This window comes from Crocodylus porosus, unplaced genomic scaffold (genome assembly GCF_001723895.1).
Source record: "Crocodylus porosus isolate Cpor-Errol unplaced genomic scaffold, CroPor_comp1, whole genome shotgun sequence".
Classification (NCBI taxonomy): domain Eukaryota; kingdom Metazoa; phylum Chordata; order Crocodylia; family Crocodylidae; genus Crocodylus; species Crocodylus porosus.
In genome coordinates this window covers 76,863,788-76,886,346 of record NW_017728947.1, presented here as the reverse complement: position 1 = coordinate 76,886,346, position 22,559 = coordinate 76,863,788, and the positions used below count along the sequence as shown (strand labels likewise).

The 22,559-nt window shown below is 47.0% G+C and overlaps 1 protein-coding gene across 1 annotated transcript; it reads right to left on the bottom strand.

Annotated features, from left to right (window-relative positions):
- Positions 1-1,467: 1,467 nt before the first annotated feature.
- Positions 1,468-22,497, bottom strand: VASH1 (vasohibin 1). Its single transcript, XM_019551933.1, has 7 exons — positions 21,984-22,497; positions 13,713-13,801; positions 12,586-12,642; positions 11,283-11,357; positions 9,956-10,337; positions 9,305-9,417; positions 1,468-8,689 (listed from the first exon to the last, which is right to left on the bottom strand). Exons 1-7 carry the CDS (start codon positions 22,245-22,247, stop codon positions 8,617-8,619), a joined length of 1,053 nt encoding a protein of 350 aa, XP_019407478.1. The 5' UTR covers positions 22,248-22,497; the 3' UTR covers positions 1,468-8,616.
- Positions 22,498-22,559: the final 62 nt, after the last annotated feature.

Sequence of the window (22,559 nt, the reverse complement as noted above, 5' to 3'; positions counted from 1 at the left end):
AAAGAATTCCATGTGATGATGTAATTAAAGACTGAGATAACAAGTAACTTACACCAGGAGGCAAAGTTAGGTCCTTATTGCACTTTACACTGTGAGCTGTGCAAATGTTGATCAGTGTTAGTGCTAGCTCAAGTTTGGTGCAGTTGCACTTCAGGTCTGAAGGGGCCTGGAGGACTAAAAGGTAAGATTTCCCCTTCTCTACCATGGGCTGTCCAATTTCCTTTCTCCCCTGCCCCCCCTCCCCACTTGCTTGTGGTTACCTGGCTGTCTGTCCTAGGGAGCAGACAGGGAAGGGTTAAACTGCTGGTTCAGCCCCTATGGGCTGCTTCTCTTCTCTGGGCTGAGCAGCAGCAGCAGGTGGCCAGGCAGGGTAATCATTCCCTGCTTGTTCCCCGGATGGACAATTTGGGCAGCCACAAGAAAGTGGCGGACTGGGGAAGGGGGGCAGTGAGCCCAATCTAGGCCAGCATGGGGGGTAGGTGGGGTGTTTACACTACTAAAGTGTAGCCTAAAGTGGCTAAACCTTAGTGTAACATTAGCTGGGCTAACAGGGATCAGAGAAAATCCTGCCCTGGGTAACTTTGAGCCATCTACTGAGTGCTTAAAACTAATTTCAGGTGTTTAATGTGCAGACAACCCAGGTGTTAAGAGCTCCAGGAGCTGCCCAGAATTACCATTTAATAAGGTTCTTAAGTTTCCATATATAGTCTTACCTCTACCACTAATGACTGAAATGCTTAACCAGGCAATAGTAGTGTTTGCTGTACTTCTCTGATGGATTGTGAAGGGACCTGAAAACATCCTTCCAGGAGGAAGTAGAACTGCAGGAATACCTTTGTTCTAGGGAAGTGAGAATGTGCTTGGATCTTGCTCTGATCCAGTGTGCTGTAGGGAAATAGAGACTTCTCTTGAGGCCCCATGTGACCTTATTATAATATCAACTAGTCCAGCTGCAGGAAATTTGCAGGCAAGGAGGCACATTCATGTTTATGTGTGTTTTTGTTAGGTAAAAGTTTAGATGGATGGCAACTTGTAGTGTACTCTGAACAGAGCCAACTGGGGATAGTAAGGGCTGGACTCTTTTGCCTACTTGGAAATTCTGATCTCTTTGCTTCTTGATAAGTAGTATATTTTCCTAAGCGAGTTTTTGGGAGATAGCATAAATAGAAAAGGCTAGACAATTGGGAACAATTAACAGAGTTCTAGCTTTTGGTCAGGTTCTTCTATTCCTCACACCCTTTCTTCTAAGGTGTATATGCTGCCAGCTGCTTTCAGAGCTGTTGACATGGTTGTTACATCCAGGGTACTGCTGTTTGTTTTTTCAGCAGCTGGATATAGGCATTTAGAAGTTATTAAAGACTTTGAGTTCACCTGTAGTCTCTGGGTTAATGTACTCTGCTTGAGCTGTCAGGGTATTGGGTATAAAATATTTCAGGTAACTCTTAAGTCCACTTTCTGTGAGTGGGGTTCACATGGCCCCTAAAGTACAGCAGGCAAGATAGAGGGGATGAAGTCTTGCAACTACTGATTTGTGAGAAGTGGGTGATTTTTGGTAGCTTTTTTGGCCTTGATTTTATTACCCTTGGTTGAGTTGCCTTTTCTGTAAGAGTCTACATAAGCTGCTCTACCTGCTAGAAAAACAAGTATTATGGCCTGATACTGAGTGAAAACCTGGAACTGCAGAAATTAGTAATGGCACCAGGTGGCCTAAGAGAGTATCAGCTGCTGGGAGTCTTAGAGGGGCTGGAAATTTGCAGTCTAAGCCCAGCTGTACAGCCTTGGGCAAACTGATGCCTTGCTCCCATCTACCACTCAATCTGACCTATACTCTCACATTTGCTGTAGGGATATTTAAACACTAACCTTCAATTGCTCAAAAGTTGGCAGGTCCTGGTGGAGGAATGGGTATTGTTCTAGCTTGTAAAGTGAAACAGCAGCTTCATGGAATGTACAACCACCTCCAATATAATTTTGAACATTTTATTGTCTACCTTGAATTTAGACCTGCTGGGGTAGGAAGCAAGGGGCTGGCTTACACACCTTGCAGATCTAAGGGATAGCTACTTTGGAGACAAGGGGCAGAAACCTGAGCTGACAGGGGGCTTGGTGCCACTACTTACGAATACTGCTGCATTGCTTCCATGAATGCAGAGCTTGTTCTCACAGATTATTTCAATTTAGAGGGATTATTGCATGTTGTCTTCTCGGCAGGTGGGAGTACCTACCCTAAACCTACCTCTCTTATTCCTACATCAGCTGTAAGCTTTGCCTATATGATGTCTTTTGCTCACATGCTGCTGTTCTACAGCTCTGAAAGAGATGCTGCATCTGAAAGACCTCATACTAAATAAAGTTGGATCCTCCCTCATGGGAAGGAATAGAGTTTTGCAGCTTCCTGTTTTCTTTAATGCTGTTGGCTTTAAGAACTGCTGGCTGGCCGCAGGGGGATGTGTTATCTGAGAAGGCCCCTGGACTGTTGTTTACAAGCTTAAGTTAGGTCAGCATCTGCTGTTCTTGCAAGGACAGAAGGCTGGATCATCATTTGGATATTAGAGGGTGAGAAGCCTTTGCTCCCAAGCTGCAGTTGCTGTGGGCCCAACATATCACTTTGCTTCAGCTTGATTGTCAACATCATGAAGAGTCTGCTCTGGTGCCAGGAAGCCACGTGTCCTGTTCCTGCTCTACTACTGGGACTGTGGCTAGCAAAGTCTTACCTGTAAGCTCATAAGGCAGAGATTCTTGCCCCACAGGATCTTTTTTCCCTCTTTCCTGCAACAACACATATGTAGTAGCCCATCTGCATTTAGTCCTTTAGCTGGATTTCAAAACCACGCATCTGTCCCCAGGAGAAATGATATAACCCTATTTTCAGCAGACGAGTAATTTAACCATCTGTTCTCTAGTTCTTGCTAGCCATAATGAAGACAGAGGCAACCCTTATTTTCTCTGCACAAGTGTGTGCAGAGGTTAATTTTATTTTCTAGTATGAAAAGCAGGAAGAGGAAATACTGACATAAGGGCTACAGAGGTGCAGTAAGAACTAAATCTAAATACTGGTTCTGTGTTGGCTGCACAGGTACACGGAATTGCTACTTGTTACAAAAGACACACTTGTTACATGAAGAAAGTAATCTTGGTTAGTTCTGAGCTGCTCCAGTGACAAGAGGTAAATGATTCTGGAGTACTGGACAGATGCTAGAAGAGAATACTGATGCATAAGGAAGGGACCACACAGGTCCCACTAGCACCATCTCAGCCCTGGCCTGGAGGCTGGGGGAAGGGCCTGGGGAAGGGGTGCAGGGGGGACTCTGCTCTGCAGAGGTTACAGGGGATTCAGTTGCCATCCTGGCCTAAGCTGGATTGCTCCTGAGCAGACAAGGCCAGGGGCACCCCCCCCCCCAGAGGGAAAGTGGTCACTGATATGAGTAAACATCTGCTGAGGAGACTGGCAAGCTTTATAAACTCCCCAAGAAGTTCATCTTGCCTGCACAGGGGTTGTCAGCATCTCGCTTGGTTCCAGCTGTGCCAAAACAAGAGCAGCAGCAGCTTTCTTGGGTTGGGCAACAGGCTTCTCCTGTTCAAATTCTATATATCAGACAGGACAATAGTGCAAAAGTAGTAGAGCACATGGTGCTATTTCAAGCAAGCAGACTTGCACAACAAACAGACAGGGTATAGAACCTACCCTGTTTGTATCTCGTCCCTGGACACCAGGCTGCTCTGAGTACTTCAGTTATAAGAAGCAACTTGCTAAGGTAACTGGCCCAAATCAGGAGCAAAAGCCAGTGCCCTTGGAGCTTCCAGCCACTAGAAATAGTAAACTGACTGCTTCCTTCTAATCCAAGCTTTTGCCTCCTGGCAGCAGAGGATTCTTCAGTATAGTTTCTTTGATTTAAAAACAGTTGTGACTGGATTTACACAACACGTGAACCAGTGATCGTTTAGACAGGAGTCTGGTCAAGGTTTTCAACTGAAAGACTAAGCCAACATTCTTCACATAACACAGATCTGGTAACAGGACTACAGCTACTGTGCAAACAACTTACTGCTCCTTTTCTCTGCTCAATACAAACAACAACCCAGCCAAGGCTGTGGGGTCACTTACTTCAGCTGTGGGAACAGAGTACACTACCAAGATGTGCTATATGTGCACAGTGGCATAAGAATAAAATAATCACTTTAACACAGTATAACACCTTCTCTAGCTGGGGCTTGTCAGGGTTTGACAAGGCTCAAGTATTGCAGCTTCTGGTGAAGGTGTGCTCTCACACTTAGCTTAGCAGCTCAGTGTGCTTAAACCAGGGTAGAGTTACCCCCTTTAGAAGGAATCCTTTGTTTTATACTTGCTAGCACATTCATCTGAAAAAGTCCTCAAAGTTGCCAGTTGGGCTGGTGTCAGAGGCCCTAACTATTCCAAGGCCACCTTTTTATTAGGACAGGCTGTGTTTTAAGTCCAAAATCCACACTGAGATATGTCCTTGCTAACAAGAACTCAGCACCTGTTAAAGTAAGGCCTTTCCCTTTAAGCCTACATAGGTTACATACATAGTACAGGCAGGGTCTAGCCCTTGGTGTATGGAGGCACTTCCTTCTACTGGTTTCAGAAAGGCATAAACTAGGACAGGTGCAGTTAACCTATAGGAAAAGTGCCATGGGCAGCCTTGGTGCAGCACACAACAGACTGGGGAGGGGATAGGCAGCACTGGAAAAAAGCAGAGCAGGAAATCAGGCAGAGGAAGGGGAACAGAGTGGCACATAGGGAGGATGCAGGGCTAATTTATGGCATGTCTGCCAAAAAGATTGCACCTCCCCTTGAACTAGGAAGTGAATGTAAAATGGGGCAATAGTAAAAAAATCTATACACACACCATAAAAAAAATCCCCCATATTAGTCATTTATGTTCAATCTTAGAGGCACCATACTAGTGCTGGCTCTGAGGCAGCAACAAGGACAAAATCCTATGGCCTTAAAGTCTCACATTTTGTCATGTGAATATCAAAGAACAGAGACAGTCATCCTCCTCTCCTTCACTCTCAATAGCTCTTCAGTTCTTTTCTTTACAGAGGTTTGGGCAAAGTATTAGGACAGACTCCAGGCCAGTCTACACCAGCCCAAGCCAGTGCACAGAGCTTATTTAGGACCAGCCCTGCATGCACCCCATGCTTGCCTCTGTGCCACATGCAGTACCCACAGCACCAGGTCTTGTGCAGCTGGGGCCATGCCGCACAAGCCAGATCATAAGGCTCCATAGGCTGATGGGCTGTATGGTTCACACCCCTGTTCTAAAGGATGATGATTACGAAACCTTGAAGAACTCTTACCTGCTGTGCATCCCCTTAAACATCCACTTCATTTAATTTTTTAAACTACTGGTCTCAGTGCCATCATTGAGGAAGAAAGCTGCACAACTTAACTGTAGAGCAGAAGAAAGCATTTAGTCTTTCTTAGCTTAGTGGTTCTGTTTTGGTGACCCATACATGTCACATAGCATCCCCTTGCCCTGCTCATGGGAAAGTATTATTAACATGTGGCTTATTTTTTGCTAAACAGGTTTTTACTGCAGGCCTCTTTTGCTTCTTTCCACCTAATAAAAAAGCTCAACTCTAAATCTGTCTAACTAATGAATGTACTTTCTACAAGGCTTCTCATTCTCAAGAGCTTCTGTTGACTTACTGAACCACACTTAGGGAGAGGCCGTATATTGATTTATGAAAATTGGCTATTTTCTGATTGTTTTCATCTTCAATCTGCCTTGAGCTTGGTAGATAATTTCACTGGCTCCCACATGATATTATGCAGATCCTTAAACAACTGCAGAACAGTATATACAGAGAAGTAAAATTGGTCCTTATAATTCACATTATATACATTTGTCTGTGAATTGCACCTACAGTATTTCTAGAGCATTTCATCACCATAATATCCAATACTTGATACAGTAATTTACAAGAACATAGTACAAGACAGATGGAGCATCTAACTGGCAACTTCTGAATGAAACCAATCAGACCAATTTAAAGATTGAGAAGAGGAGTAGTGGGGGAGGGAAATCACTGCTTACAAATGTTCATCAGCTGATCCTCTGCAACTCTTTCATGTGTCTGCTTTATCCTTCAGCAAGCTAAACCAAGTCAACTTCCCCTGGAACGAAAGACCTGCCAAACACAGTATATTTCTACTGTGTGGCTTCTTATTGCAGAGTAAAGCATACACACAAACTCTTTAAGACAGATCAGCCTGAAACAGCAAACCTACCAAATTGGTATAACTGGTTGCTTGACCAGTCACATGATTTTATTTCTCAATCATTAACTCTTTCTTTTTTGTGTACAATGGAACACAAAATGTGGCAGATAAGTGTATGCAGGGTTTGTAGTGTAGTTTCCATACAGCAGTAAGAACAGAGCGAAGTAAGGATCTAGCAGGACAGGCTGCAGTGATGAGTAAAGAACAGCTATCCAAATGAGGGTGAAGAGCATACAACTCAGAATTAGTTAGAGCACTTCTGGGCAGTGCTTCAAGAGCTAATACTGCTTCAATTCAGAGGAGTTTTATTGGAATAAGAATCTATTCTATGCTATCCACATCGAGACACAGCATGACTTGGCCTGGTTGTGACAACACAAACAAGTATGGTAGATACTTGGCCTGAGCTTGTAATATGTTTAAGGTCAAAAAAGATATGCCCTGTTCCAATAGGATTTAGATACTGCCACGTTTGACACTCCTTCAGTGATGTCACAAGACCTGCCTCCTCAGCCTGTAGCTATGTCCATACACCTCAACCTTGACTCACCAACTCATCATCCACCTCACTCCTGATTTCTAGCATCCCCACTCTTCCAAGTGTAGGCCCCATACAGAAGGGCCACAGGGCTCCTCAATTCTAACCTGTAGTACACAGCTGTCCTTTAGGGAGTTGCCCAGTCTGAGAATGGCCAGGTAGTGCAGCAAGACAACCTGGCTGTCATAACAGCAGAAACATGGCTGTGCTCCCAGGAGGAGGATGGACAAATGCAGGCCAAACAGGCCAGGCTGAAGAGAAGGGGAAGTGGATGCTCTACAGCAGTATTTTCAGACATTTAGGTCTTGATCCAAGTGGTACACCAAGTTCTACTCCCTAACTTGGGCATTTGTTTCTGACCTTTTTGGCACACCCCAACCTTAAGTTGCTCAAAACTTGGTCTCTTGGTAAGCGTAGATCAAGTTGAATGGAGAGAAGATGAGGAGCTGTTATTCAGTGAGAACAAAGTGCTGCATCACACCAGGTCTTTTCTACCCAGGAAATACGCTGTGAGGGAACAGGAAAAGTGGTGTTTCCTTAACCCACCCTGAAGGGACTGCCATGGGGGATTTGCTGAGCAAATGCTCTCTGTATTCTTAGAGACAGCAATGCACTGCACTTTTACAGGCACTGAGGGAGGCTTTGGCCACTACTGGCTGTAAGTGAGGGCAAAGGGACGAATAGAGCAACATGGGCATAGGAACCAGAAGCCACTACCTTATTTTGCCCAGTCACAAAGGCCCTTGGAACAGAGCCTGGCATGTAGCTTGAATACTTATTTTAATGCTGGTACCCAAAATCCAGGATGAGAAGGGGCTCACTAACTTGATGGCAAGGATGGAGTTAAAACCCCCTCTTCCTGAGGGGAGGAGGGAAGAATCTTTTATGTAAGATGCGCATTGTCAGATGATCCCCTCCATCACTTTCATCCCAGAGCCTGCACCTCATGGCTAAAGCTGTCACCATCAGCTTCTAAGAAGTAACACCAAGAGCTTTGGCCAGAGATTAGGTTTCCAGTGAGCCAGCCTGCCAGTCAGGCACCATCACCCCGTTGCCATAGAAGCCTACCATGAACTGAAGGGAAACAAAGCATCTGCAAGTAAAAAACGAGACACTCATCTTCCATGTGCCCTGGCTCAGATGAATGAAACATGGAGGTCAGACTGCAGGCTGCACTGAATGTGCACTGTATGAGGTTCTTGCATTATGAGCAAAACAGAACTGAGGGAAGTAATATATCCGAATGCCCCCACTCCTCCCCTGCTGCCTTCTTCTGGCAGGTCTACAGCAAGACAGGAGTTACAAACCTGCAATCTTTGCACTAGAGCTGGGGTCTTTCCATTCCAAGACCTTCCCTGCCCTTATTCCAGGGCTTTGCACTGTTTGAGACCTTCCTCACAAAAGGGAAAGAGGCACAGTGGACTATTCCCACTTTGATATTCTCATCCAAAGGATCCTATCGGACATCTGAGCTCTGCTGGCCCAACCCTCTCCAACCTTCATTGTAAACAGCAGGCAGCTTCCCAACCCCCTGCAGCATCTTTCTACCAACTGGTAGAGCTTTCTTTAAAAAGCAAATGAAAAAAAAAACCTTATTTAAATGGATTTAAAAAGAGAAGAAAATCCACACTCCTTCCAAAAACAGGCCTGTGAATCTTGTGTGACCCATGGGATCCAGCTCCAGGGTCAGCCTGGTCGGAGGTATCTTGGAAGACCTGCACCCAATGCCTTCTTCCCTTTTCTCCACATTGAGCTTGCTGCAGGCTGCTCCAGGTCCTGAATGTGGCCAGTGAGTAGTCTGTGGAGCCAGGCATGGAACGCATGACATTCTTCACACCCGGATTTGGTACCCATTGAGGTCTGGCATTGCTTTGGAATCAGCAGGCTTCTTCTCACCAGACGGCCTGTAAATAGATAAGGCAATAACTACTCAGGGGTCTTTGGCAAAGGAACTTTCACAGATTGAGGAAACAGCAGGCAGCCCAACTTCAGCTTCTTCCCTTGATACCACAACAGCAACAATGGTTATTCTTCACCCTCCAGTAACTCCTCAACATCCCTCAAGGGCACAGGAAGCCAACACCCACACCCCAAATACTTTTGGCTCTTGGGCCTGTCCCCAGACCTATTTTTCCAAGGACACTGGCCCCCAGCCCTGGCATGCCAGGTCTCACTGGCCAGTGGTGTAGTTTTAGGTGTCTTTTGGAGAAATCTGTGACATTCCACATCAAGCACTAGATTAACATGACCTCTGCAGGTACAGATCAGTCAGCCTTAACTCCAGCTAGTTTGAAAGTAGGAAGGCAAGTATATATGTCACAAGACCAGTGCCTCAGGGAACAGGAAAAAAAACAAAAACCAGTGATGGAGCAAAAAAGAACAAGCCAAGAGACACCTTCCCAGGTACAGAGAATAACAAGAGTTCACAAAAATTTGCTTTATCCAAAAGTATGGGACATCCCTCAGCAAGTCAGAGAAAAGTCCTGCAAAGAAGCTACCCACCATCAAGCCCTGCTTACCGTCTCTCCCCACGGCTGTTGCGGCGATGTGGACTGGACTGGACCCGTTGTGGGGAGGACACATCTTTCTTCCTGTCCTTTGTGGGAGATGGTGGTCCTGTCCCTTTGCTGATCTGTAGGAGAATTAAAAAAAGAAGCATGGGAGGGAAGTCAGTACCAGAAGCAGCTGGGAAACAAGACCCAGAAAGACTTCATTGCCTTAGATCAGGAGACATTAATACAAATAACAGTTACAGGCAAGGAAAGAAAATGCATTGGTGGGGGGGGGTGTATTGTATATTCCCATGTGCAGTACCCAGTTTGGACAGTCTCAAATGCACCCTCCCTCCAAGACTTCCAAGCAAGTAAGTAGCTTGGCTTCAGCTGCACAAAAACTCCAAGGCTCACCTGTTATAGAAGGTTGAAAGCTCTGAGTGGTCTGCATCCCCATTAGGAACAAAGTGTCTGCGGGGTGGGGCAAGGATTCTATCCTAATCCCCTTTCCCTTCCTGCCACACATCCAGCAGAGTTTGTATACACCCCCAGGAGAGTAATGCGTCAAACAGTCAAGTGCAACAGAATAAACTCACCTAGACTTGGACACCAAGGATGGAATTTGTACCTGCAGCTTCCAAGGGAAGCAGACAGAACTCACCAGTCATCCTGACTTACCTTCAGCCTCATGTCACGTGCGTGTCTCTCTAGTTCTTTGCGGAAGTCCTCATGGCCCAGCTTCTCCACATCCAAGATGGAATGCTTCCACTCAATCTGCTCCACACTGTGTGGGTCATGAGACACATACTGACCCAGTTTCACCTTTTTGAGGGTGTGCCAGCAGCGGCGATATGCCTCCTCAAAATCAAAGACCAGCTCACTCAATGTGCGGAAGGTGGGTGCCTTGTACATGAGCTCCTCACGCCGGCTGATGCCCAGTGCCCCATAGCGACCCCCAAAGTTCACCCCCAGCACAATGTGGCGAAAGTAGTTCCCTGAGAAGTGAGTTTTGAAGCTGATGGGGAAACGCTCCAGTGTGGTCATGTTGTTGGTGAGGTAACTGGCAAAATGGACTCATTTAGGAAATAACTGGTGATGCCAAGAAAATGGAGGTAAGGTTCTTCCCACCCCAGCAAAACCTTCCAGGCAACCTGGGCAAGTTGCTGTTGTCAGCAAAATGTAGACTGACGCCCTGAGAGACAAACTCAGAGAAAGTGCAAGTCCAGTCTATTTTGAGACTGCTATACCCTGCCCTGGGTAAGGGAGAGCTCAGTTCCCATTCAGGAACCTGGCCACTCCAACAATACTGCCAATGCAGGAAGCCAATTACAAGGGCAGTTTGGCAAAGTATAACCCTGTTTGGCTAGGAGCTGGAAGAAAACCTATCAACTCATTTAACAAAGAAACCAAAAGAGCTGTAGAGGGAAAGGACTCTGTATAGCCCATTCTCCTGAGCACTGACACCAGCAGACTGGCTTTTCATAAAGGGAAACCACTGCATTTGATAACTGCCAAATCCTCCAGGACCCACAGCCAATTGACATGGGTTTCAAATGTTTTCTCATCACTGAAGTAACCTCCAGAATTTCAGAGGAAGTGACCCCACCCTCACTTAGCCTGGCAAGTCCCAAGAAAAGGTGTCATCCCCTCTGCATGCAAATCCTAAGAAGCAGAAGGCCAAAATTTAAAAAGAGCATTTGCCTAAGCCTGCAGCGGGGGCAGGAGCTACTGAGGTAGAGATATTCTGTATTTCCCTGCACTGCAGAGAGCATTTAGAGCATTTAAAACAATGAGGAACGTGTGCTGCATCCTTACTGCACGCCAGATCCAGAAGGACTAAGAGACAATCCTACAGAAGGAGGGAGGTTCAATCCTTAAGAACTGATCCTACTCCTAGTACTCCGCTTGGCCCTTTGCAATACACCAGTAGCACGAAAGAGTCTTGAGGGAACAGAGGAAAAAACGTTAGGGTGAACAGACGTGCACATTTAGGAGGAAAGGATACATTCCCAGGATCACAGCTTCCAGGCATTTGATTGGCAGGGCCTCTTTGGTCATTTCTTTAGCCAGGTCCATCAGCCTGCAAGGCAGAATAGGGATGGGAAGACGGGAGGAGAGTTAGAGGGTTTGTGCGAGGCAGAACCGTCAAACTCAGTCCTGTTGGTATATATGTAAAGTGGGCTGCAGGGATGGAGGAGGAAGGGAACCCTCTGAAGACAAAGGCTGAAGGAGAAAACCCTCAGAATATAAACTAGAGTCAAGGTCAGCCTCTTGTCATTTCTCATCCCGCCTCATCACTGCTGCTGTGGTTTCTCCTGGGATGAGCCAAGAAGAACGCACCTTCTGGGCCAGCAGAGTCTGGCCTAGAGTGCTGCAAGTCTGGAGCCACTCTTATGAATCTCAGTGAATTCCTTGGAATTCACACTCACATGATCAAGATGAGAAGCCTCAGGTCAGGATACCAAATGCCAGGGGCACTTGATACCCTAGGCCTGAGGGCAGGAAAGGAGTGAACAGAAGTACCACTCAATTCTGGTCTCCCTGAGCTGGTCCCATGCTGCAGAGGAGATTTCATGCAGGTTACATTCCAAGACATTTTAGCCACCTGGACAACCACTTAAAGGGTGGGTGGGGTCTGCAGCAAACCTGGAAGACCAGGTTTTGGGTAGCAGATTAGGAAGCTCCTGACTCAGTCAGTAGAACCAGGTGCAAGTCAATGGATGTTGTGCTGTCTCTTTGAGAGTTTACCAAACACAGCTCTTTTCCAAACAGAGTCTGTACTTGGGGATGTCTCTTTCTTCCTGCCTTCCCACAAATCATTTACTTTCAGTGTTAGACTCCTGGAAGAGTCCAGACAATTCAGATTTTGTGTCAAAAGACAGTCACAGATGCTGTAAAGTTAGAGCTGAGCTTTAGACAGCTTATTTAGGACAAGACTTTGTTTAGCTTTACATAAAGTCCACAGAAGCCCATAAATTTATCTTCCAGATTGGAGGCTTGCAAAAGTTGAGCAGATCCAGCAAATGTTTACCTTTTCTTCTAAGCAAGTGTGCTGACCCTTGGCAACACATCCAGGCCTTGGCCTTGAGAAAGGACAACACATGGCTCTGCCCATTTGCATCCTGAGCAGAGTCTAGCTTTGGCACTGTATCACCTCAGGAAGGACAGCTGCAGCACTGAGGCACCCAGATTCAAGCTGGACACTGGATCAGGCTAAGGCGGTGAGTGGGGAAAGGGGAGCAAGTAAAAGAAACAGCAAGTTCTCAGAACACAAAGGCAGAAGGAAGGAAGAGCCTGTCAGAACTTACCCAGTCAGAGGTCTGCTCTTCTTAATTTCAAAGAATTGTGTCCCGGTGTGATTGTACCTGAGGCAAAAATTAAGGCCATGCAATATGGAAGAGCCAAAAAGCCCAGATACTACAATTACTGTCTGGAGGTTCTCATTATGCCACCAGCATGTCAGTAAGAGTTCTTACAGCCAGGTCATGATCTAACAAGCATGATACCAGCAAAGAAAGGCGAAACAGGCCCCTCTCTCATGATCTTCCCATTGTCATTCTCTAATTTGTACCCCAGTTTTATTTCTATTAGCCCCCTTCTCTAATCCAATTTATTTCCCTCCCTAAACCCCACATTTTTTGGTCAGCCTCTTCTACAAGTTGTTGCTTGCAAAGGAACACACAGAGTCTATGAATGCCAGAACTACTTTGGCTGTTATGCTGAATGGGACCCATCTCAATAGCAAAACAGCCCCAGGATTTGCACAAGAGATGCTGACAAATTCCTTCCTCACTTTGCGTCAGGGCTGAAACCAGACACAGTTCCACATCCCACCAGCGAGATAAAGTTGGACTTGCATGGCACATGCCCTTTGCACTTACCCTGTACCAGCACTCAAGGCTAGAGTGTACAGAGGAGTCTCATTCCCAGGTCATAAGCATACCAGCAGCTACATATGTATGGGTTTGCAGGGCAAGGACTATCTTGTTCTGGCCACTTCAGAGAGGCCCAGTAAGGTGTCTCAGCACACAGCCCAAGTTCTCTTCATGTGCTAGCTCACCTAAGTTTGGCAGAGGACTAAATCACCTTGCAGTCTGCCCCAGTCTGCTCTTCTCCTGGAAGAGCTGGGTGGGTATAGCAGCAAGGTCTTTGAACATGTATATTTTAGAAGGAACAGCCTCTTCAATCCATTGCAACTGGCTGGAGGAGGAAGACCCTCCAACATGCCAGCTTGACCTGGCTCGTGCCTGTGCCATGTGAAAAAAAGGATTAATCAAAGGACACTCAAGTGGGCAGAAAGGGAATGAAGCAGCAAACTAACCAATTTCCATTTCCTGCTCTTAGGGAGCAAGTTTCATGTCCCCTTCTTAGTTGTAGTTGGGTGCCTCTTCCTGAATCAGCATTCTTTGGCACCCATGATAACAGAAAAGGATACTGAAGCTCCCTGATGTAGCGCTGTATGGCTTCCAGGCGCTCAGGGATGGGGGTGGACAGCTGGAACGCAGGCACACTCGGTATGGGAATCTGAACAGAGGGAGAAAACACAGTTAGTCACAGAGCAGAGCTCCCCATGCTGGCACTTTCTTATAGGAATGTCTTCTCAGTAACCCAGTAAGCTTTTCCTCTCTACTTGGGAGATTTCTTGTGCACACAGTCACATCAGACTTCTATCTTTATGCTAAAGAATTATAAGGAATGCAGAGAAAACCCACCACCACCAGCAAAAATCATCACAGAAGGCAGGAGGTCTTTTCTTAAACCAGGAAGAGATTAGCTAAGTGACAACTAAAGCAGGGTGCATTCATTTATCAGTATCTCTACTGGCTGCGCATGGGGACATGAGGAGTGCAGGATGTAAGGCATGAGGTGAAATAAAAGGAAATGTCTCAGGAAGAATTCATCAACATAGGCAGCAGCTGGCACTTGGAACTGACTCCCAAAAGTAAGGATGGAAGTCCTGTCATCTGGCATCTTGAACGTGAAGAATACACTGAGAACGAACCAGTCGTGGCAGGAAGATGGACTGGATAATACATGAGCTCCTCCCCTCCCTCTGCCCCCAATCTCTACCTTCTCCAATTTTAAGTTATGCAGTGATGAATGATGCTTGCAAATGCACCACCCAGACAGACCTTTGCCCCTATTCTTCAGTCTTAGGCCTTGGCTTCCAACCATCTTTTCTCTTTATTTTGAAAGAGATATTTGATGTTTTGTCATTGCTTAAAGCAAAAGCCTAAGCAGGAAGGGTCCTGTCTGCCCAGCCAAAGCAGAAGGGGGAACTGGGTTGGCAAAAAGCACCTGGGAGACGTTTGCTCAGTAGAAGACTTGGCCAGACAGATTTGGTACAACTATGACAGGAAGGAGAAGCTAAGGAAAGTTAACACCTGCACCCTGATCTAATACCAACCCCACTCCACATCAAAGTTAGATTTTGGCCATTAAGTTCCTCCTCAAAAGAGAAAGAATGTGCTTGGTCCCTACCCTTCCCCTTGGGAACAGAGACAGCCAAAGGCAGAGCCATCATCTGGCCCTTCCACCAAGTGGTATATTAATTTATTTAGTAAGATGTCAGCCTCTTAGGAAAGACTCCCCCTGCTCTGCTGTGCCCAGGCTCCATGCACCAGTAGCTGTTACCATCTCTTGAGCATTTGCATCTTTACAGTCCTAACATTTTTTCCAAGAAGTTCTTTTAATAAAGATGCTATGATGTTCTAGGGGCCCGTTTCCCAAAAGCTCCTGGAGGCAAGATCCAAAGAGGCAGGAAAACTAATAAGTACCACCAACTGCTTCCGGTGCCCTTGGTGCCCTTTATGAGCAAACACCATACTTCAGCTTCCTGTAGCGAGCAGGTAGGTGGCACCAGCTGCTCCTCTTGCAGCTTTCCTACAGCAGAATCAATGAGATAGCCAACAGCTTGCACTTCTGTCCCAGCAGGAACTGGAAACACTCCACTGAATAGTGCTGGGAAAGTTGCTGTCTCTGGAATGAATGCAAACTAAATTGGTTTGGAAGTGATGAGTTGACAGAGTCATGGGAAATCATTCCAGGCAAAAACAATGAAGGAAGTAACAGCCAGGGCAGGCTCAGTGTTCAGCTTGGTTTAATTTTTTTTTTTCAGTGCTTGACTTCTGTGCTGCATTTGAATGAAGAAAAGCGGCTAAAATTAACTCCTGGGGCTAAAGTTGCATTTTGGTTAGATGCATATTGACATCACAAATTGCTGGCTCCTCTCAGTTACTCTTCTCTCTGCTGGAAGAAATTGCTCCTCTCTCAGATCCTCTTTCCCTCTGGGGAATATGTAATGCCTTGATGCACTGTGTAATGGAAACCACCTCTGTGGGGGACTAGTTAACAGAAAATAACTTTCTGCACCTTAAGGAATTAAACTGATGCAAATACACCACACTCTTGTATTCAGATATGGCCCTGCAGCCTGGTGTGGGCTACACTTCCCTTAGCATCAGGTCTTCAGAATTTTGCCTTGCAGAAAGGGAGATGAGAGAAAGAAAGAGAAAGAGTCCCTGTCTCATCCCTGTGTTGACCAAGCAGTATTAGTGCTTAGCCTTTCTTCTAGTCTCATCTAGCCGAGGATGCCAAAACATACAAACTTTAATCAATCTTCACTATCCTTAAGACATTACATCTAGCTTTTAACAGATAAAGGAACAGATCAGTGGTGAATTACCAGCAAATTAGAGACAGCCACGAAGAGCCCTGTTTCCTGGGGATCAGCGCCCCAGTTACTGCATGCAGCACAGTCCCCAACAAGGCAGGCAGCTTCTTACATTTTTGGTCTCTCCTTATTTGATGGCTGGGTTACATCTGACAGTTCCCAGACTTGTACACAGTGAGCTATTGCACTGAACTCTTGCCAGACAGACTGGCTGCACAGATGGGACTGAAACTTGGCTTTTGGGAAGGGGCCTGGAGAAAAGCTGAGGTTTTATGCTTAAATTGAACCAAGCAGAATATGAAGCAAGACAGATTTGGAAGAGGCACAGCCACATCTCCTTCTCCCTTAGGAATGTCAGGGAGGTGGTTTTTGGTAGTAAGCTTAACAGTTGTTTCTCTGTACTCCTGTATACGTTCTCTGTAGATAATCCTAGTGTCCAAGCACCTAGCCCCTCAAGAGACACTCTTGCTATCAACACAGCCCTGAAGTTAAGTTGGCAGCTGTAGTTTAACCAAAACACAATGCAAACCCAAGAACACACTGCTCAGCCTACTATGCACCAACTGCTTCTCTGGGTTCCCCCTCAGTCCCTTCACTGCTCAGCTACCAGCCTGCTTACTTCTACCTTTGCATCCTGTAACTCTTCTATTTAGAATGTGGAACTTCCCTTTCCCTTAAGGCAGGGAGCGCATCTGCCTGTGCATTGGTACAGCACTACACACACCCATGTAGCTTACATGACTGCCGGCCTGCAGAGATACCGTACAACTTTTTCCATCAAAACCAGAAAGGTCAGCAGCAGCTGAAAAGTACAATGGTCACTTTCAGCTCTATCCCAGGGAAAGAAGATCAGCCGAGTGGAGTGATACCAATGCCTGTCTGTGTGTGGAATAGTTAAACAGCCAGGCAGTTATACTGGAAGACTGTCTTACCAAGTGAAAGCACCTGGGAAGGATATGCTAAAAGACAGCATGGCCTAGTGGCAAGTGCACTACATCTGGCATCTCTTTTTTTTGCTTGCCACCAACCTGTTTCCCTTACCATGGACAATCACTTCAGCTCTTTGTACTTCATCATTTCCCTCAGGCATAAAGTATAGGGGAAAAATACTTCTCCTTGATATCTAACAACGAAAGGCTATAGTTATTATTACTTTGCAGCACCAGCCCAACGGGTTGAACAACAGACTCCTCAGGGAATGGAACTGTAGCACCTCTTATGCTCCCAACACAGCCTGCAGTAAGAAAAACAACACAGAGGAATCAGCAAGGCCACAAAGGTGGTGGCGAATTCCACATCGCAAAGCTCAGCATAGCCAAGACCATAAGCTTCCCCCCAAATCAAAGTGCAAGCACCCAGGGGAATGATTTTGTAACTAAAGTCATTCTCCTGGGTGCTTGGACTTTAATTCGATTTGCTGTAAAATGCCATTGCCCTGCCCCAGCTAAAGAAGCCCTGCTTCTACGTTTGGAGGAGGCCATATCACAAAAATGCCTTTCCAGTTGCCACCACATACACAAGCAGAAGGTAAGAAAAGGGTATATTTTAAGTCTGTTTCAGCTTGTCATTGACAGCCAGGTCCACATTACAAAATTCTGCCAGCCAGCACTGGGCAAAGATGATGCCCTTTGGTTGCCATGGCTCTGCCAACAAAATCCCTGGTATGGCCATACCTAAACTGACCATGCTTTTGCTGACTTAACTTTGTGATGCAGTTATTTCAGGAGAAAAAAACCAATTCCTTCAGGCAGCCCATACTATATCTCTACCAGGGGCCACCTCCTGCTGGGATTGAAAAGGGCCCTTTCATACAGGTGACACTCAACAGTCTTGCACAGTTCAGTGAAACAGCAACACGAAGCAAGAGTCTTGGAATTCTCCTGTGGATAATGCTAAACTGTATCTGGAAGTGGACAGCCCTGGAGGTATGTAGTCACTAAGGACCATTGGGAAGAGAGCTGCTATGCCCTCTGAACCAGGTAGTGGAAGATGGTGCCAGTTAACAGTCAAATAGCCTCCCTCTGTCATGTTTACATGAACTTAACATGAACTTGTTGGTTAAAGAAACACTTGTATAGTCTTAAATAGAGATGATCCTGGGGGAATCAACAAGGTGACCTCCTGAGGTCCCTTCCAACCCTGCTTTTCTATGATCAGCAGGCTTCAAAGAGGAAGAGATAGTTAAATGGCTGAAAACATCTATCGTTATCAATTAAAGATGAAAATCTTCCTACTATGGTTCCCATAGGAAGAGAGATTTCTTTTCAATGTAATTAGTTGTGAGATGCCTGATTGAGTCTGATGAGAGCCTGCAACAATAGCAGACAGAGGCGGGGTGGGGGGGAATCCAACCTCACTTAGCTTAGAAACATGCTAACTCAGGTACCTAATCATGGTTGCTTAGGTGTCAATGCTTAACTATGTCACTATTAATCAGATCCCATAGAATAGGAGAAAGCTTTACAGAGCTGACAAACGGCAGCTCTTTTTGGCATTATCTGACAGTAGCACTTGAGAGTAAGACAACGTATTTTCCTCTGCCCCAATCACAGGACAAAGCTTCATGAACCTAGCAAGAGCTCAGCAGGCATCCAAGGGGAAACCAAGGAGCCCAGTGAAACCCATAGGTACTGCTGAATGCCACAGCTGAATAGACAGTCCAGCACAGTAGGTGACACATCCAGGGCGGGGATCTGGGGGAGGGGGTTGCACTGGTACACTTAAACCTCCCCCTACCTCTCCCTTTGACTCCTGCTCCACTCAAAGTTTAAAACCAACTACCTGATCCCTTCTAAACTCTTCACTCCCCAGGGTTAATAACCCACTCTTCTCTATAATGGTCTTGATGTTGCACCAATTAAACTGTCCTTCTGCAATTCTGCTGTCTGACTGATAGATGCTCCTGGTAATGAAGCTTCTATTTTACAGCCCTGAAGATTGTTTTTAACTCATTCCAATGAAATTATATTTGTTTTTGTTTCAGTCTTAAACTGAGTAGCACAGCCTTAGGCCCTTAGCATATTAGTAAAGCTTCTAGTTTATTTTTAATTGGAGAAAAATAGGTGTTCTATATGTACTGATGCACTTCACGATCTGAACTTCCCTTTTCAAAATTCTAGATCCACCCTTGGACACATCCTACCACAAATGCACCTCACTACAATTCAGGTGGTGGAGTTTATTTTATGGGAGAGGGAGGACCTTGGAAGAGTACTGTTCTCCACCATTTGACTCTTAAGCATCTGATATCAACCACCAGCTCAACCACAAGACCTTGTATTAGACACTAGTTAGGGTAATTCCTACATCTCTAAGGTGACCCACTTGGCTTCCAGCATTTGAATGACAACAGTTTCTTAGGGGAGCCAGTCATGTACAATATGGTTATATGCTCCAATTCTACTTCTCTGAAGCTTGATGCATCAGATCTTCTCACACAGATGGGTTTGACAAGGTAAATACTGATCAGAAACAGGTTCGTTACTGCAAGCAAGGAAGGGTTCTTCTCTTTCCCTACCTCACTGCTGCTTTGGAAATTTGGCAATGAGAGAGCACTACCAGTATTAACTACTGGCACATGCAGCCAAATATGATGCATAGGGCCAGATCCAGAGTGTGGGGTCACATCCTGGCCAGACCCAGTGTGTGGGGGTATAATGGACTGCACGTGCAGACTGACTCCACGTGTCTTTTGCACACTGAATCTGATCCATGGACTGGACCTGCCCAAGGAATCTGGCCCATGGCCCAGATCCAGGGTGTTTATTTGCCCCACAGGGCCAGAAATTCAAGAGCCCACCACCCTTACTCAGAGACCGCCAACTTTCTACAAGCTAAGCCAGAACACCCCAACTCCAGTCTAATGCGGGCTGGTTGGCTTTGGTGGTGTGTCAGCAATGGAGGGCTTCCCCCACTCTGGGTCTGGGGCCAGGCAGCTGGAAGCTGCACCTGGGCCAGGCATCTGTAAACTGTGTCCATGCTGCCATTGCTTCTTGCTTCAGCACAGCTGCCCACCAGCTAGAAGCCGCACATGCCACCACCCAGGAGAGGAAGGGGAAGCAGGGAGGGGAGGAGGGTAGAAGCACAGATGTGGTTAGCAGATGCCCAACCTCATGCAACTCTCCATGGGCTGGGGGAAATGACATGTTCACAGTTCCCAGTGCCTAGCTCTGGTGGAGGCATAAACAAAACTCCCCACTGCTCAAGCTGGAAGGACGGAGAGACGGGGCAGTGGCACCGGCAAAGCTCTCTAGGTCCATGGGTCAGATCCAGTGAGTCCATGGTCCATATGTTACCGAACCCTGTCCAACCTCATCTGTCCTCAGTGCTTCCCACCACACACTTCTCTCCATTTCCCTGAGCCAGTGATAGTCTTCTACTAATATGCAGCAGCCCAGAGGAAGCAACACGCTCTGTGCTGGCCTCACTGAATGAAGTGCATGAGCTAGGCTGGTACACAATGGTGCTGGCAACTACCAAAATGGATACCGCCCAGCTTTCAACTTGGTGTTGCTCAAGGAGCTTGTGCCAGTTGCATCCACTGACTGTAGGCCTTTGGCACTGATGACAGAGTGAAATGGGAACCAGCAAGAGTTCCTCAAGAGCATGGACTGCAAGAAACTGAAAAGAACAATTTTTCCTCCCCACATGACTTAAGATTTCTGACCCTCCCCCGCTAGCTCCCCCTCCTTCCTTCTTCACCCAAATGATTCATTTTTCCTTTGGGTAGATGATGATTAAGTTTTGATTAATCAAAAAGGCACTCTGAGTGCTCACCCAGGCTATTTTTCAGTCTTGAAAGAAAGCGGGGGATGGGAGGAGGGTGGAGAGTGTTGGGACTCTGAAAATGGGACTAGAAATGAGAACTCAAGGTTTGTTCCTGACACTGCAAGAGAAGTAAATTAAACTATACCACAAAAAGGCACTTAGTGAAAACCAAAAGCAGCATGGAGGGCTAGTGCACTGTAAAATAAAAACAAAAGTCACTGCCAAGCTTATTTAACACTAGTTTCCCTGTGTAGATAAGCCTTTGCTATGAGCAAATTACCTCATCTTTTTGTACTTTGGTTTCCTCCATTTTTAAATGAATAGAGAGATGCCTCCTGCACAGGACAATTAAGAGACTTACTGAGTCTTTGTCAAGCACTTTTAATCTGGGGATCTGACTATACCGAAAAGAATTTGTACCAGAAAATACGCACATGCTAAAATGGCAACTTTCATAAAGGCCTCAACACAGCATCAAGGTTAAGTCATACGATCTCATATTTCCCTTTTCAAAGGATGCTCCAACATAAGGCCCGAGAAATGCACAAAGGACCTCTAGTCTGATGCCCTGTTAACAGCAAGAGTTCCCTCCATTCAACCCATATAAGGTGTCATCTAATCGGCTTTTAAACTTCTCCGTCCGTAAAACTGCCTTCCTGGCAGACACTGCCAGAGTGCCAGAATTCCCCAGTTTAAAACTGTCCCCAGTAGCCATAAGCTTGTTCCTGGTTATTTTACTGTCCCCTCTCGCATTTCACACCTGTGAAGGGCGGTACATCTCTTTTGGCCTCCAACCTGTGCATGCTCCCTTCCCTGATCTGCCCCGCAAGTCATATCACTTGACAGCACACCCCCTGTCATGATGAGTTAAATAGCCAAGTGTCCAACATTATTATATAGCCCCTGTGAGTGCAGATGCAAGGCAGGACCCCTCAGAAATGAATTCCAGCTCAGGGCTCGGTGCCCCAATCACAGATCTTCCCAATTGGCTCCAGAGCTACCACAGTAGCTTTTTGTGTTGCTGCAAATGGTGTCAAAGTAGGTAGAAGGGGAAGCTCTACTTAACCACAGAGCGCCAAGTCCTAACAGCAGGATAGACTTGACTGCAGCGGGAACCCCAGTGTTGGGCACTGCTGTTAGTGGCCTGTCCAATGGGAGGTAAAGCTCTACCTCAGCGCCATGCCCCACCACTGAATGCCAGCTTGCCGGCCATCCCTCTCCGGCAGCTCTGCCCGTGGCTGGCTCACTTCTCCCAGGCGCCCTCACCTTGGGTAGATCAGTGGCTCCCCGAATCCTCTGTGCTACCTTCTCCCCCTCGGGGTGGATCTTGGCCACGTGCCGCCACATCCTCTCCCAGGTGGGCTCGTTGACCGGCAGCCCTCCCCGGTTCACGAAGAAGGGCACCCCGCCGTCTCGCAGGTCCTCGTCCCCATCGTCCTCTTGCTCCTCCTCTCGCTGCGCTGCCCCTTCGCTGGCCTCGCGCTGCCGCGGGGCAGCCCCATCGGCGCCGCCGGCCTTGCCCCCCGGCATCCCAGCGCCCGCCGGCCACGGGGCGGCTCAGGGCGCCGCGCTCCTGGCAGCCCTCAGCCTCCCTGCACCCGCGCCGGGCATGGCAGTGCGAGCGGCCGGCGTCTGGGCGAGAAGGGGCTGCGGCCACCCGTGGCAGCGCGGGCGCCGGCAGGTCCCAGCCCCGAGGCGGGGCAGCGGCGGCTCGGCAGCGAGAAGTGCCCCCGCAGCAGCCGGGAGCTCGGCTTACCAGCAGGCCGAGCCGGGCCGGGCCCCCGGCAGATCGGCTGCGGCAGGCAGCGGCCACCGGCCCCGCGCGGCTAAGCCCGGGCAGGG